The 17767-nt window shown below is 33.4% G+C and overlaps 1 protein-coding gene across 8 annotated transcripts; it reads right to left on the bottom strand.

Moving 5' to 3' along the window:
• Nucleotides 1-287: 287 nt before the first annotated feature.
• LOC102596205 (uncharacterized) lies at nucleotides 288-15610 on the bottom strand. 8 transcript variants are annotated; one of them, XM_015308522.1, is made up of 7 exons: nucleotides 15462-15610; nucleotides 15071-15234; nucleotides 8558-8747; nucleotides 7905-8108; nucleotides 7481-7570; nucleotides 7281-7388; nucleotides 6640-7188 (listed from the first exon to the last, which is right to left on the bottom strand). In XM_015308522.1, exons 3-7 carry the CDS (start codon nucleotides 8669-8671, stop codon nucleotides 6712-6714), a joined length of 993 nt encoding a protein of 330 aa, XP_015164008.1. In that variant the 5' UTR covers nucleotides 8672-8747; nucleotides 15071-15234; nucleotides 15462-15610; the 3' UTR covers nucleotides 6640-6711. The 8 variants fall into 8 exon arrangements, with proteins under 8 accessions (XP_015164012.1, XP_015164011.1, XP_006346828.1 ...); XM_015308523.1 differs by lacking the exons at nucleotides 15071-15234; nucleotides 15462-15610 and adding exons at nucleotides 9745-9844; nucleotides 9939-10271; XM_015308526.1 differs by lacking the exons at nucleotides 6640-7188; nucleotides 8558-8747; nucleotides 15071-15234; nucleotides 15462-15610 and adding exons at nucleotides 288-515; nucleotides 6561-6629; nucleotides 8199-8407 and having other exon boundaries at nucleotides 7252-7388.
• Between the last annotated feature and the right edge of the window lie 2157 nt (nucleotides 15611-17767).

Raw genomic sequence — 17767 nt, 5'->3', positions numbered from 1 at the left:
AATAAAATAGCAATATAATAAGTTTTCTGTAAAAGTTAACAATGTCAAAACAAATTATCTTTTCTATCTCAAGTAAAATTGAGATCTAACTAAATGTAATAATCTCAACATAAAACAACCTAATTAACTCCTAATTCAAATGGAATTAAAATCTCGAGTAAATTTGCAATAAATCTTTATGAAATCGTCAATCCAAAATTCGAGCATGTTGAAGTTGATACTTGACCTCAATTTTCTTAAAATTTTTGCACAAGAAATGCACATAAGAAAATTTATAACTATATAATAATAGAAATTAGATCCCCATTAACTAGAACAAATTAGGATATCAAAAATGACTAATTGATTTTTTCTAAAAACAAACATATTAAGAAATTGATGCAAAAGCAGTAATTATATACATGAAATTTTCCTCCTTTTGAATGAAAAAAAAGATCTTGTAGTTTTTTCAAAGATACCCAATTCTTTTTATTTGTGCCAACTACGGTAGTTCCAGTCTTCTTGATCATGTTAGCCTGAGAAAAAACACTAAATTCATTATTTTGATACTTTACGAAATACAAAACTTAAGATTTCATTGAATACATAAGTGTGCCAATTTTTCCAAAAGGAAAATAAAAAAAGAAAGATATATGATTGCTTCAACAAAACTAACATCTGGTGCTGGGACAAAGATACAAACATCCTATAATGCAACTAACAGTGTCATAGCATTAATATGCATTCACCATCTCATATGAAATTTCAAGACTTCCTCTGATGCTTCTTCTGACTTAGCCATGTCCATTTCCCAGAAAATCATCAGTTTTTCCAACCCATAAATATGAGCAAGCTCATCAATATTGATAAACCTTAAACCTCAAAGACCCAACTCAAATCACTTGAAGTTCATTTTACAAGCCACTCCCATCTTCATTTGCTGGAATTTGTGGAAAAATAGATGTGCAAAGAAGTATGGGGAAAAAATTCAAATATGGCTAGACTCAAATTCTCAGTATTCAAGGATACTTTCAATTTGCTACGCACTATTTTTCCTTACATCAGTTGGCCCTCAAGCTGTAAATCGTGGTATCAATTGCTGAAAATTGTATCCATGACACTAAGGTTACTCTTGTCCAATGGATCAAACCCCAAGCTCAATGGGTCAAACTCAATATAGATAGTAGTGCATTGAGTAACCCAGGCAGAATTGGGGATGGGGAATACTCAGAAATTCAAGGGGGGAAATTCTCTTTGCTTATGAATTTCCACTAGGGGAAGGAACTAACAACCAGACAGAGGTGGAGGCTGCCCTGTCAGGTGCTTACAACTAAAATACAATCAGGTAATTCTGGAGGTTGATTCCTAACTTCTGGTGGATTGGATCAAGGGTAATTACAGCCCTCCATGGAGCATTAATTCTCAAGTACAAAGGTTGCACAACATCATCCAACAAATCCAAAAATTTGAATGCATACACACTCTCAGGGAAGCCAGTTTTGCAGCTGACACTCTCTCAAAACACAATCATCAGATTTCCAGCCCCCAAGTTTATTTCAACATGCAGCATTTACCAAAGGAAACAACAGCATATTATCAACTAGACAAAGTGGGAATGGCAAGTTTCAGAAGAAGAAAACTGAAAAGAATAAAAGAACCTCCCTGAAGTGGCACTTGGTGATCTGTATAGATGTCTCTATACAATTTTTGGTGATCTCATCCTATTCAACTAGGCTATATCTTTATTTGATACAGCCTACTTGAATAGGCCTTCTTTTCTCTCTTCTTTGTAAGGGGAGAGTCTCCCTTATTTTATGCTTACTAGTAATTTTGTATCAAGAGGAGTCCTCTCTTTTAGGTGCATAGCTTGTAGGCTTCTTTTTAGAAAAAAATGAGGAGTTGACTATCCGTAGTAGGAAGGTCGACTTATGAACCACCATAGGATCGGACGTAAAGTTTTATGTCCCCCTCGTTGTACCTTTTTGCTATTTTATTTATGCTAAGGCCTGGGGGTGTTGCTAAACCCCTGACCCCCCCCCCCTCCCAAGGGTCGTTCAAAAAAAAAATCACTTGAAGTGATCCGTTCATACTTAAATATGTCCCCATACCTTGGTAAAAATAAAAAGGTCAACTTGAATTTTCATCCCAAAAATCCAAAAAAACTGAGAGCAAATTTTGCAGACCAAAAGTAAAGCATAAGTTCGAGAACTTTATCAAGCTATTTTGGAAGGTATAATTATCAAAGAACAAAAAAATTAAAGCATAAGACTAAGCTCACCAATCTCACTTGAGGCTGAATACTATATATAACATCAGGGGCAATCAAATTACACATTCAAAGAAAGCAAAGACAAAAATGTGTAGAATTCAAATTTTCAAATGCTTCACTTGTCAAGTCAATATCATATATCTATTTGACTGTATTTGGATTGGATTGTGGTCTTTTCTTTAGATTTGGACAAGAAAATGAAAAAGTTGGTTGTGAACGTTCCTAATAAAGATGATGTTGATAGCTTTACAGAACGTGCTAATGATTACTACCAGAAATGGCCATAGCTTCTGGCCTTACTTGAAGAATTGTATGACAACTATCTCTCTTTGGCAGACCGCTATTGCAGCACTTTCCAAGAACCATCATCGTCGAAATTGCTTCCCAACTCCATCTTCCCATTTTGATCATGATAATGATGATCAATTTGAAAAGGAAGAGAATAATGGATCGGATATTGTTGATTCTGATGCTGAGAGTTCATTATCATATCAGCCTCAATTTCCATCCACACAAGCTAAATTTGAACCAGACATGATCATTGCAGACTTGGTGATCAGAAGTGTCGACTGTGAAATCATCCTGCACGAGCTTAGTCAAGTAAGATAGAGTTGCATGAAAGCTTATTGGAGTTGTTGGAATCGGAGAGGTTGATCTTGTTAAATGAGAACGCGAGATTAGAATACAAAGTGGCTTCATTGATGGAGGAGAATAAGGGGTTGTCTTCAGAGTCTTTGTTCATGAAGAGGAAGGTAGATGAGCTTGCAAGGTTCATGCTAAACAAAAGGGATGATTACAGAGTTTGTGTGCTTAGTCGAAAAGTTGAGGATCTTCAAGGTCAGCTATATGGATTGGAGAGGAGGAACAATGAGTATTATGAGCAGCATGCAGAAGAAAAAAGGAGCAGGTCCAAGATAGGGTTGAAGGATTGCTTTAAATTTCCTGAAGAGGCTGTTGTTGGCAATGTCAAAAAGGGTGAGAAGTTTACTGTTGGTAATGAAGTTGGAAAGAAAGTTCCTAAGTTTTGGGACAAGGTTAAAAAGCTTGATATCTTCCTTTGTGCACCTATTGTAAACATGAGAAAAAGAGGGTGTTTCTACTTAAAGTTTGCTGCATAAAAAAGATTAGTTTTATCACCACGAGAAACATGTATGCTTATGAAGGCACATACACAGACATCATAAGCATACATGTTTGGTTTTGGCTTAAAATGTTGTTGCTGAAGTGCTAGTAGACCTTGAAGAACTCACGTGGTATACCAAAAGCCTTTGTATTGGTGAACATGTTCACTCAGCCAACCTCTTTCTTTTGGTAGCTCAGAGAGTATTATGTCAGAGGATTTTTGTTGATCTTTGTGGCTTTGTTCTTTGATGACACCAGTTGTGAGTAAGGGGATACTAGAGAATAAACTTGCCATTATTGAGTTTAATGGAGCAAAGGGAGTAGTAGAAAGTAGTAAATCTTGCTTGACTAGAACAGGGTGTTTCTACTTAAAGTTTGTTGCATAAAAAAGATTAGTTTTATCGTCACGAGAAACATGTATGCTTATGAAGGAACATACACAGACATCATCCTACCCTCTTTGCTTTCAATTAAATATGGGGGAAGAAAAAGATGGCGGGAGAAGCACTAAATTTCAAGTTTACTTGACCACCCCAATGAATCTAGCTTGTTAATATCGGAAAACAAGCAACTTTTAGCCACAGGACAGAACACAATATAATGGTCAGCAAGTAGAAAGTTTCTCACGATCCTTTTTTGTAATGATCTTATCTAAGTAAATTTCATTTTATCTCTTCTTAAGTATTTCTGATAGTTAAAAGACTCATATCCCAAAAAAGGCTCGTAGTTCCCAAAAAAAGCAGATAACAGAAACTACGTAATGAAAAAAATGTTTATTATTGTAAGAACCCATTCCCAGTCCCCACTAGTGGGATCACACTACGTATGTTGTTGTTTATTGTAAGAACTCATCTTACAATAAGTTAAAATCTCCAGCATACAGATTATATAGCACACAATAAACAATATAAGACCTTACTAGATTTACATATTCAGTTAAATTATTTCCTTTTCCAGAAGGAAATGACCCAATCTCTAGAACTAACCACCTCTTTCAGTCGCATGCAACAAGTTCATAGAACTAAATACATATTCCAGTACATTATTATCGACATCTTCATTGGTAGTGCATGAGCTTCAAATATACTTGAACTAATCTTAAAATTATATTAGCACACATCAAACAATATAAGACCTCTAGAACAAGGTCCCAAATCTAATGTAAGCAGATCCAAACTACACAAACATATCTATAATCCGTTCTAGTTATAACTTGACAACGACATATTCAATAACAACATTTAGAGAGTTCAGTGTCATATTTTCGTTGCTGCACATTATTAATAAATCAATATTCAGAAACTAAAAAACAAACCTGGAAACATCTGAACAAAACTACATCCAGAATTATCTGGTAATAAACAAATACGGAGGAATCATGCTATTTGCTTCGACTAATTTCTTGGACAAGGCAATAAGAGAATCTACAAATTAATTGAAACAAGCTCACTATTTTAGAGAAAGAGGACAGATGTGAAGCATCGTAGCAATGTGCAGGAGGTGCAAACCCATAATCAGCAAAATAATGCAAAAAATAAGGTAATCCCAGAGCTTGCACCTTATACTGTGATACAATCTTTTGCAGCTAAACCGAGGCATAATGAGGATTCAAACATGGACTCAAGGCAGAAAAAAGGAACAAAAATAAGGGTGATCAAGTAAGAACTGAATAGTAGAATATGCAGTCGAGTGACAGGAAAAATAATACAACATCATAGATAGACTCAAGGCAGCATCATTACCAAGAAGAAGAGCCAAATCAGTAGGAAGAACAGTGGCAAACTCAAAAAAAAAAGAATAACAAAAACAATACAAACAATGAGGAGAGACCTAAGACACCTCAAGAACATATGGATCAGGCTAATTCCCAGAAAAGTCACAGTCATACAGGTAAAAATATTATTACTCATAACTCTTATATTGATCTTGTTTAACCAGATCTACCAAACAGTCCAGGTACAAGCAAAAATCATATGAAGACAAGGCACCGTCTGGGAAAACACAGGCCAAACTAGGGGAAGATTCTATGTTACCAACCCTTATATTCCAAAATCCTCCATCTATGCCTAATGTACTTGCAGGTATGGACAACGAAGGAAATACAAAGGCCTCTAAGATCACATGTATTGACCCAATGCTCCCATTACCCCTCACCCCTTTAGATAATTGTTTAACTGATGTGGAAGCTGTTGGAGTGTTGGATGGAGGGTTAGAGGAGAACATTACTAACTTGCAGGAAGGGGTATCCAAAGGGGGGTTTCTGCATCATGAGAATTTACACATTGACCCTAAGAAAGACCCTAGAGATTATGCTACCACTTCTCATCAAACCACACAAGAGAACTAGCACAATTAGCTCATCCATCAGGGAAAGGTTTCTGGTCAGGGACACAGTAAAGAGAATGATCAACAGGGTAATCTTAATACTTCTCATAACACTCAGAAAATGAATTAGAAAAAAAAATGTTCATTAGAGAGAATAGGAACAAAACAAACAAGACAGTGGGGGCACAAAGCAAGGGCAAACTATCAACAACAAATCTCAGGGTAAACTAAGCGAAAATAAGAGAGATGCCATCAAAAGAAGAAAACAACAAGCAGCAGGGACATAAGAGAATAAGGGGCAAGAGCTACGGGTTCAAGTTGGTCAAAATGAACATAGCAAAATCATAAATACAGATTATGAAATGATACATTAGAGTATGATCACGACACATAGTCTTTGGTGCAAGTTTTTCATTTTGGAGGCTTAATGCATGAAAGAGTTGACTTCTGTCAACATCTGAAAATTCTGATGTCGGATCAAAATTCCGTCAGTTCCATCAGCTACAGATGGGTCTTTTTGGTTTAGTGTGATGTTTGGTTCGAGTTTCGAGGTTTCTGTTTGGAGTGTGTATGATTAGGCGTTTTAGATTTTGTGGTGAAAAATAGAAATAATATGATAAGTTAACATAGTTTATAATTTCACTATACCAACTGAAAAACAACAACAACAACAACAACAACAACAAGAACCAAAAGAAAAAGATGATCACTTAGACTTTTTATGTGTACATGACGCGCAATTAACAGTTTGTCGATTAATCCATGTTAAACAAGAAAGAGGAATTAGTTGATCTCGTGATCATATAAATGTTAGGATTTACGCAATTAAAATAAAATTCAAAATTTTGATGAAATTTTCTCTAACCTTTCTTGTGTGAACACCTGGAACAAGTGATGATGGTTGTTGACAATCTTCAAGTGGGTTATCAGGAACCTATTGCAAAAGAGGAAGACTATTATAATTAAGAGAAACTAAATTTTCATCTAAAAAAAGTATTTTTTTGTGAGCAACATAATTATTTCACTGGCTCTGATTTTATATTTGCATCAATATTAATTCCCAAAGACTCTACATATGCTTGTATTCCTTCCTTCACTTTATCCGCTATAATTTCTTCCATATCCATTTTTGCTTCCGATAATTTTCTCTCCATCACTTCGTTATTCTCTTTTACTTCCTCTTTCGCTTCTAAAAACTTTTTATCCATTGCTTCCATCTCTTTTTTTGCATCATACATCTTCTCTGTCATCTCAATTTTCATAGCTGAGGTAGCTTTTTGAAGTTCCATCTCAACCCTTGTATCAAAATCTCTTTTTTCAGCCTGAGATCGTTTATATACGGGGCCATATACTAAGCTAGGATATGCTCTTTTTCCTAGAGTTCGGACAATTCCATGAGTGTCTGATCCCATTACTTGGGAATAAACATCATTAGGAGCACTTCCAGGGACATTCAACTCAGGATACACCTCGGCAAGATCATCCATTTGTTTCTTTTTGAAAGAAAGTAAAGTAATGAGAAGTTTATAAAACAAATTGTAATAGAAAGAAAGTACCTATATACTTTTAAAGAGTAACAGTTTACCATAACTTCACCAGCTATCTCATTTACTGGTTGTTTATTCTCTCTAATGTGAGTTTTTTTGAACACCTCAATACTAGTTGGCTTTACACCATTATTCATCTTTGTCATCTGTTTGAATAGTAAGAGATTGACATTAAATATTCACGATAAGTATTATTTAATATATAAATTATAGAAAATAAATAGTGATTACTTCGTACATCGTCTATAATTTGAGAATGTCTTTCTCTCCCTGATGTGTGTGGCATAGTCAATTTTTTTCGACTTTCTTTGTTTCTCTCACTCTTTTCCTAGAAATTTGAACAAAACAATATATAAGAGGACATGCACAATCTTGAATATATAAAAGAAATATCCAAGAAAAAATATAAAAAAGCAACATAGTTGAGTTTCACAAAGTGCAATCAATTTCTATACAAGAACATTTCGTACAGGTTGGCAAACTGGACATATACAACAACATTATTTCTGCCAATTAGAAGAAAGGGACAAATCAGAAAGAACTTCTAGTTGTTCTACAATAAGAAGTAGAATCAGGGAAAACACGACTTTAATAATTTATGACAACTTCTATGAAATTCTCATTTAGTAGAGCAAATGCAGAAATAGAAATCTAGCACATACCTTTGCTTCTTTTGATCTCCAATAATGAACTAATGAACGCCACTGGTCTTCTTCAACTCTATTTGGACAATGAGCTAAACGCTCAATATCAGTGTTATATGGGTCATGTCCAATAGGTTTTGCTTCATGCTTTGATTCTTTCCATTTAGATCCAAATGACATCATCAGTATGCGCTTCATGTCATCAGTTGTGTCAGTATTTTCCTGTACATATATTTAATACACAACTCATTTATAAAATAAAATATAAATACAAAAACATCTTAGTACATAGGTTTTGTGTATACTAAGAACCTTGATATGAGCCCATATTCTATCCTTGTACATACTAGGTACAAGCCTCCAATCTTTATGATGCAGTGGCGCTAAGATGCCATTTCGTGCTAGCACCCCAAGTTTTGAACTCAATCTAGTTCCTTCTGACCCAATAACTTGACCATGTTCATTAAATTCAATATGTAAATTTCCACCATCTTTCCCCCATCCCGAGTGCATCATAGTGGGGACCCCTAGTTCGCTTAGATTTCTCTTCACTCTCATTAGAATCTATAAATAATCAAAGCTAAAAAAGAGGCAAATTTATTATTTATATAAAAATTATCTAACTACTTTATACTATGAAAGGAAGAATAAATATCATGAGATTTAAATACCTGGAAGAGTTTTTGTATCATGTGATTCATCTCTTTCATTTTGTGGCCAATTTTGGGGCGGTTGAGGCATTGACATACTTCCGATTTTTTGTTTTTGTTGCTCCGAAGAATCATATAAAAGCTCACCTTGACTAGAATTTCTCTGTCTTTTTCTTGCCATTTCAACGAAGTTCCTCAGCAGCTATGAATCCTGCCAAATTTAAAGTAGTTTCTACTATACGAAAGTATAAAATAATATCTAACTATCATGTCAAATAATAAGACATATAAACATATGAGCTTTTAACAGCTGAATGAAGAGTAAAAACATCAAAGTCATTATTGTTCAACAATCAATTGTACTGAAATAGTGATTATACTACTATAGTAACAAAAATTAAGATATGTTGTCATCTTCATCATATGCTTCATTACTTTCCAAAGTTTCTGGAGTTATTTTTAATTTTGGTACTCCTTCTCTAACCCATTCAATGTCTTCTTCAGTTTCAAATGTTGTGTCATCCAATTGTTGTTCAGGCCACAACTCCATATATCCTTCCTTATGCTCAATTATTGGTGTGTCATCACCTAAATCGTAAAATCCTCTTGGCTTAAGTTTAACAACCATTCGCCACTCCTTTTCCATAGGATGATCAACATAAAACACTTGTTGAGCTTGAGAAGCAAAGATGAATGGTTAATCTGATAATTGATGTCTTGTATAGAGTAGACGATTAAAATTCACAAGAGTAAACCCATAATCATCTTTCTCAATAAGCCCCTTGTTATTGTTCATCCATTTACATTTAAACAATACAAACTTGAGATTCTTGGAATAATATAACTCAATTATGTCTGTGTGGATTCCATAAAAAGAAACCTCTGCCAATGTGGGATTTTTATCTTTTGTGCTTGCATAACTTTGAGTGATAGCCTTTAACATGATACCACTATTTTGAGGTTTTCTCTTAACATCACGAGACTCTGTTAAGTATCTAACTCCATCACATATATAGCCAATCATTCTTTTTGCTTGTATTAATGGGTCAATAGCTAAAGTTTGAATATCCTCAGATATATTTTCGCCAGTCATATGCATCTTCTCGACCTAGCATTCAAAAATAAAGATGTGAATCTAAAAAGTTATAATTACTATATAGTAATATATAGTAATATATGAGCAAATATTTTAGCTAGTTGATACTTACATGATTTCTAAACCATAGTTGAAATCTTTCATTATGAATTCGATCCACATTATGTCCTGATAGACGAGGATTTTCCTTCTTGATTTCTTTTATATGTTCACTATGGAAGTAAAACACATAACTATTTAATAAAAATTTGAAAGAAAATTATTTAATAATTAATTACTAAGTATAAATTATGATTTAATACTTACTCACGATATGAAGTTGTGGAGGTTGAATTAAATAAAACATATTTGTGGGCTTGAGCACATGTAATGTCATCAAGCTTAAATCCTTTCTCTCTACTTGATCGACGACCCTCTTGGTCTATTGTTTCATTAGATAAAACATCATTTCTTAAAGGTGGATTAGACTTAGTCTCGACGTCATCTAAATACCATGAGCAAAAGGTCATTAACTCGTCTATCCAACGTCCTTCTACAATCGCACCTTCTGGATAACGTCTATTCCTTACGTAGTTTTTAAGATAAAGCAAGAACCTAAAATTGACAATTTTTAGAATACAAATACAATTTCTTGTAAGTATGATAAAAAAATAACAAAATGATATCGTTCGATAAACCACATTGAGCGATATTTTGAAGGTCCTCCCAACATTATTTCTTCAGCTAAATGGATAAGTAGATGTTCCATGATATCAAAGAAAGATAGAGGAAATATTCTCTCCAAATGACATAGAGTTATTGCAACTCGATCTTGGAGTTTTTCTATGTGACCTATCTTCAGATCTTTTGAACAAATGCCCCTAAAGAAATTACTTAATTCAATCAATGGCTTAAGTACATTCACTGGCTGGAGATTCCGCAAGGCAATAGGAAGGAGTTGTTGCATTAAAATATGGCAGCCATGACTCTTCAACCCATGCATTGTGTGTCGCTTGAGATCAACACAACTTGAGATATTTGAAGCATATCCGTCTGGCACTTCACATCTTTTATCACTTGTAAGAGGATGTCTTTCTGTGTGTTACTCAATGTGAAACATGCAGGAGGAAGATAATATTTTCCATTAGCCTTTTTCTTAGGATGCAAAGCTTTTCGGATCCCCATCTCTTGTAAATCTAAACGGGAATTTAAATTATCTTTTCCTTTTCCATCAACAAATAATAATGTCCAAAATATATTGTCAAAGACATTCTTTTCAATATACATTGTATCAAGATTATGACAAATCATATTGTCTTTCCAATATTCCAACTTAAAAAATATGCTATTTTTGTTCTATATATTTTGCACCAAATTATCAACATCATCCCATTTCCTTTTACGAGATTTGGCCAATAGATCTTCACCAAATTTATTTTTAATATTATTCAATTGCTTAAGAATCTCAAGTCCCGTCAACTGTTTAGGTGCTCCATCTAACTCCACAAGGCCATTGAATGCAACTTTATCTTTTCGAAACTTGTGTCCATGAGATAACCATCGCCTACTATGAGACATGAAACAATATTTTCGCCCATTTTTCAATCTTGTAGATTTAGTTTTGGTAAGACAACATGGACAAGCATATCTAGTTTTCACACCATATCCTGATAAGTTACCTAACGCTGGAAAATCACTAAATATCCAAAGCAATGTTGCACACATTTGAAACATGTGATTGTTTGATGCATCATAAGTGGCAACACCAACCCACAATTCTTGTAACTCATCAACTAAGGGTTGTAGATAGACATCAATATCATTACCTGGTGCACGAGGACCATCAATAATAGTTGATAATATCATATATGGTTGTTTCATGCACAACCATGTTGGCAAATTATATGGAATCAAGATAACAGGCCATGTGCTATGTGAGATAGACATAGACTTAAATGGACTAAAGCCATCGGAAGCCAATCCAAGTCTAACATTTCGAGGATCTCGAGCAAAATCTGTATGCGCTTCATCAAATTTCCTCAAAGTAATATTGTATGCAGGATGTCGCATTACCCCATCTCTAGTGCGACCTTCAGCATGCCATCTCATTTAAGTAGATGTTTTAGCCGACATAAATAGTCTTTGAAGTCGTGGTATTAATGGAAAATATCTAAACACCTTTGATGGAATTTTTGATGTTTCTGAATTGGAATTAACTGATGCACCTTTGAACTGTTTGTATCTTGGAGCTTTGCAAAACTTACAAGACGTTCTATCTTTCGTCTCATTCCAATAAATCATACAATCATTTGGACATGCATGTATCTTTTTATATTCAAGTCCTAAATCTTTAATAATCTTCTTTGAATCATAAAAGGACTTGGGCAATGTTTCACCTTCTGGAAGCACATCTTTTAACAACTCTAATAACATGGAAAATAATTTGTTACTCCATCCATTGAGACATTTTAAGTATAATAGACGAACAAGGAACGCAAGTAGTGACTACTTGCTTCTAGGATATAACTCACATTTAGCATCTTTCAGTAAGTGAAAGAATTATTCAGTCTTCTTATCAAAACCCATGTTATGTTGATTTGACCCATTAAATCCTTCAGCACTAGTGTCCATATCAACAAAATTAGTAGGAGGAATTCCAAATGCTTCATGTAACATGTCTTGCATCTCATGATCATCACCTTTATCTAACTTATTGACCAATTTTGATGAAAATAGCTCCTCACCATGATAAATCCAACTAGTGTAACTAGTTAGAAATCCATCAACCACAATATGTTCAACAATCAAATCTTTTCGAACAAATTTCATATTACGACACTTTCGACATGGACACAATATTGCAGATGCATCTGGCCTATCTAATGATGCAAAATGAAGAAACTCTTTGGCTCCATTCTCATATAAAGGATCAAGCCTATTCTATATATTTATCCAACTTTTATCCACTAAGTATATAACCTATACATATAGCAAACAAGAATTATACCCTCATACTATTAAAGACTAATACCTCCATACTATTAAAGAAAACAACAAAACACATACTAACTTGCAAAGTCCACACAAAGAGTCCTGAAATTGATATCAATGTTCTTCCACTACAGTTGCTTTCTTTGTAATCTTCAAATTGCAAATCAATAGTTAAATTTCAACAAATCAATATAATGTATGAAGGCTAGTCATGTGAAATTATCAGTACTTGAGGTAATATGCTCACCTCAAGTAAATCAACTAGTAAAAGAGAAGAGGAAGAGAGACAAAAGGTGAATTTATGGTCGAATTTAGAGAAAAATAGAGACAAAGAAAGAGGCTTGGTGGGAAGTGATGAGTCATTGTGATGTTTTGATGGAATGTGGGTGAAAGATGATGCTAACCCTATGTATGAACCTGGTTCTTGTCCTTTTATTGATGAGTCATTTGATTCTTATCAAAATGGAAGGCCTGATAATGGTTACAGAACTTTATATGGCAGCCTAAGCACTGTAATATTCCAAGATAATAATTCTACTTTTGTTATTTATTGCATATGCATTACCAAGAAGAAGAGCCAAATCAGCAGGAAGAATAGTGGCAAACTCAAAAAAGAAGAATAACAAAAACAGTACAAACAATGAGGAGAGACCTAAGACACCTCAAGAACAAATGAATCAGGCAGATTCCTAGAAAAGTCACAGTCATACAAGTAAAACTATTATTACTCACAACTCTTGTATTGATCTTGTTGAACCAGATCAGTCCAATAGTCCAGGTACAGGCAAAAATCATCATGAAGACAAGGCACCGACTGGAATAACATAGGCCAAGCTATAGGTGGGAAAACATCTACAGCAGCAAGCAATTCAAGACAAAGGGAGGTTGTGCAGCTGGAACTGCAACTACCAACGTATATCGTAAAGCGCATTTCAAGAAGACAATGAAGGCAATGCAAACCCCTTAGGAAAGATAACCATTAGCTTAATGGAATCCTTATATCTAACTCTTCGGATACCATTAAGAAAATATAACCATTCTTAAAGCATGTCTCTAGCACACATAGCAGCAAATGGAAAACAACATAGAAACAATTCGACACCAAGCTAATTCAAGGACCTATTCAAAACTGAATACATGAAGAGTATACAAACTAAAAAGGAAGCATACTCTAAATGGTACCAAAAATATCTACAACGTCGAGTTTTAGAACACTGAGTCTAAATCCGCGATATCAACAAGAAACAGATTTTTCGGCATTTAACAAAAAGCACTATAGCTATTAATTTGGACAGAGAACTAAAGAAAAACAAAATAATATTAACGCAGAAGTAAGACGAGCAATAAAGATTAAACACATGCTCGACAAGTCAGTAGTTCTTTTTCTGATATTGTTAACTTCATTAACCCTTTACATGTTGATACTAACGGTAGCCATCAAGATCACAACAAGAACCAAAAAAAAAACATGAAAGCTTTAAAAATAATTTGGAAAGAGAGGAGTCAAGAAGAGCAGTTTCTGAACTCCAGTGGCTTTTCTTTCTTTGCTTTTCATCCCTCCATTGATTCTAAGGAAAGTCATGCTCAATCAAGGGAGGAATAATCAATCACATGAGTTCCCAAATCGAATCAAACAAGCCAATTATAGCAGCAAACAATCGATTAACAAATAGAAAAGGTGCATCTATTAACAATTTTCCAGTGCATCCATCAACTGTAGTAGTCAATTTGCTTTGTTTAGGAGGAGGGGAGCTCATTAAGAACCATTACATTAATAACCACATCACCATGACTATATCCTTTAAATGAGCTATCTTTTCCATATCTATTACTTCTCCAATAACAAGATCAAGTCTTACAACTTTCTCAACTAGCAAATATGCAAAGGCTGCTTATGGTAGAGCATCCAAAAATTTAACCAGTACGTTTGTATTACTATTAGTGCTAATAAAGAGTCTTGGTTGAAATTTAAGGCATCGATGAGGTCTTGTAAGGCTTCATAAACATGGTTATATATGATTTCTAGGTAGCATTGGTGATGATTTCTTAAGAAACAAAGCCACAAGTTTAGAGTCACTCTTTAAACCACAAACTCAACAATGCAGATCAATTTAATTGTTGTTTTTTTTCTCTACAAAAAGAGCAAAGTTCAAAAGATAAAAACCATCATATAAAATTCCTAAACATAAAATTTCTGCTAACTTTTATTAGTTAAGCGGAAACTCTCTGTCTTTTTATCTTCTTCTTCTTTAGAATATCCCCCAAACTGAAAGTGTTACCCTACGATTTGAACATAAGCAGAAAACAATCGATTATGAGCATGCTAAAACTAGAAAAGAACAAAATTACAGTAAATTGTTCACAGATTCGTTCACAGTACAGTAACTCAATGAAAATTGAAACTAAAACCCTACGCACTCAAAATTATTGAGATTAAAACCCTACAGAGGAAGGAGAAATTACAGTACCTCGTTCACAAATTCGTTCACAGATTCAAATGCTAAGAGAGACGACGCCAGTATCCACTCTGAGAGAGGTGACGCTAGTATCCTCTCAGAGAGACACGCTAGTAACCTCTGCTGAGCCCAAAGTGATTTAATAAAATCATAAATCGTCACAATTGTTTGAATACCTGGAATCAAAATATTTGTAGGATGAGATGAATCCAGTAAAACCTATAAGAAAATATAAATTAAGAACTAAATTGTGAAACCTTGAAAACTTCACATGGTTCCGAAAGTCAATACTTTTTCAATTAGTTAATAGAACTTGACCCCAAAATCCTACCAGTGACTATGTGATCAAAGCTTTGTTTCAGTAAGATCATGAGCTTGTATGAAATAAAAACCTTAGGATTACCTGTGGATGGAGATGGCTACCATGAATTTCTTTGCTTGAGCAATGTGTTGAGGGCCTGAGGCGCTATACAAATAACTCTAGACTTTAGGCAGGAGTAGGTTTTTTTTTTTAAAAAAAGTTTCTTATTACTAATAGGAGGGAATATTTTATTGTAGTAGAAAAATTAGAGGGAAAAGTTAATAGCATGAAAAATTAGAGGGAAAAATTAATAAACTTTTACTTTAATAAACTTAAAATGAAAGTTTTATTTTTAAGCCAATTATTTCAACTTAAACTATAAACTTTCACTTAGAAGCTGGAAAAAATCTATAAAATCCGATCACTACAACTCAAACTATAAAGTTGCTCTAAGACTACATAAAATCCACTTACTTCCACTCAAACTATAAGCTTTCACTCAGAAATTGCATAAAAGATACAAAGTTAAATTGTTCTGCTAAAATTACACAATTTCGCCACAAACTGCATATAATCTATAAAATCCCACTATTTTCACTGAAAAATCCAATTAATACAAAATTCAACATTATTTTTGCTGAAACTAAAAAATTAATTTCACTAGAATTGCATATATAATCTACAAATCAAACTACTATCAATCAAATTCAACTGATTTTCTCACTAATAAATTAGGTTTAAAATGGATCGAAATGTGTACCGTCACATTTGAGGGTTTTAGAGTGAACGCGAGTGCTTTGGATCAATTCATTCTTTACCAATTGGGCCAGTCATCGCAAACCCTTTCATTTCTCCCTTGGGGTTCACAATCACACCAGCATTATCTTCAAAGTACATGAAGACACTGTCCTTTCGACTCCATGGCTTGCGCTAACGAACAATGACAGTAGGCATAACCTTCTTCCTGAGATCTAGCTTACCCTTCTTCACAGTAGCCATTACCATATCTCCAACACAAGCTGAAGGCAACCTGTTAAGCCTTCCCTTGATCCCCTTTCACATAAATGATATACAGGTTCTTAGCACCAGTGTTATCGGCGTAGTTCACCGTCGCCGCCACCGACAGACCCGGCGGAACCTCATCGTCCTCGTTTTGAGATCCCGGACGGTGTTGTTCTTCACAATCCCAAAAAATCTGAAGCCTATAGTCGAGATTGAGAGAGATGATGGAAGTGAAGGAAGAAGTGTGAAATGAATCCTCACTTTGGAAATTTTCCTCAAAATTAGTTTTGTATACAACGCTATTTAGTTTTGTGAAATGTATTTATAATTTTATTGATTATATATTGTAATTTGAAATTAGCTTAAAATTCTACATCCTTCAAAATCAAAAGGAAAATGCATTTTCCTATCCTTTGAATTATACACAAATGAATTTATTTTTTTGGATAAAAAATTTCCTGATGTAAATAAACGTGATTTAATTTTAGTTATATCCTCTTTTTGTGACTTTTCATTTATCCATTTTAAAATTTTAAAATACATATTATTATTATTATTATTATTATGATCATTATTATTATTATTATCATTATTATTATTATTATTCTTATTATCATCATATTATTTAACAATTTGCCTTTTACATTTAAATTGTATTACTAAAGAGGAAATTTTAAAATTCAAATTAAACTAGGTAGAAAAAAAAGAAACATAAATTATTTAGTTTATTAATCTTTTTTTATTTCTTTTTGGTTAATTTAAAAATCATGTTCAGACGATTTTTAAATTATTTAGAAACATAGAATTATTTAGTTAGTTACTTCTTCTTTTTTTATTAATTTAAAAATCATGTTCAGACGATTTTTAAATTATTTAGAAACATAGAATTATTTAGTTAGTTACTTTTTTTAATTTTAATTTTTTTGGTTAATTTAAGAATCATGTTCATAAGATTTTTAAATTATTTAGAAACATAGAATTATTTAGTTGGTTGATTTTTTAAAATTTATTTTTGGTTAATTTAAGCTACAGATTTAAAAGATTTTTAAATTTTACATTTTTAATTTTAAAATTGTTGAATTTTTATGGTGCTGACATGTGCACTTTTTACTTCTCTTATTATATATAGGAGAAGTAATACCGAATTTTTATTACTATTTATTTAAAATAATATTGAATTTTTATTATTATGTTTAAATATAATTAAGAAAAAATAGAGAAAGTTTTTGGAACACTCATAACTAAACAACTTATTTGCATTTCAAAAGAAGTCATTTGACAATTTTTAAACCATCTTCTCTAATTATTTGGCTTCATGTAAATATTTTGAACTGTTATTTTTTAGATCTATATCTCACCTATATTGGAGGTAATGGGGACGTGGGTGAGGATTTGTGGGGGTATTA

Source organism: Solanum tuberosum, unplaced genomic scaffold, assembly GCF_000226075.1.
Source record: "Solanum tuberosum cultivar DM 1-3 516 R44 unplaced genomic scaffold, SolTub_3.0 scf00088, whole genome shotgun sequence".
NCBI classification, from domain to species: Eukaryota; Viridiplantae; Streptophyta; class Magnoliopsida; order Solanales; family Solanaceae; genus Solanum; species Solanum tuberosum.
The sequence above is the reverse complement of the archived record's forward strand: the minus strand, read 5'-3'. Positions and strand labels throughout refer to the sequence as shown.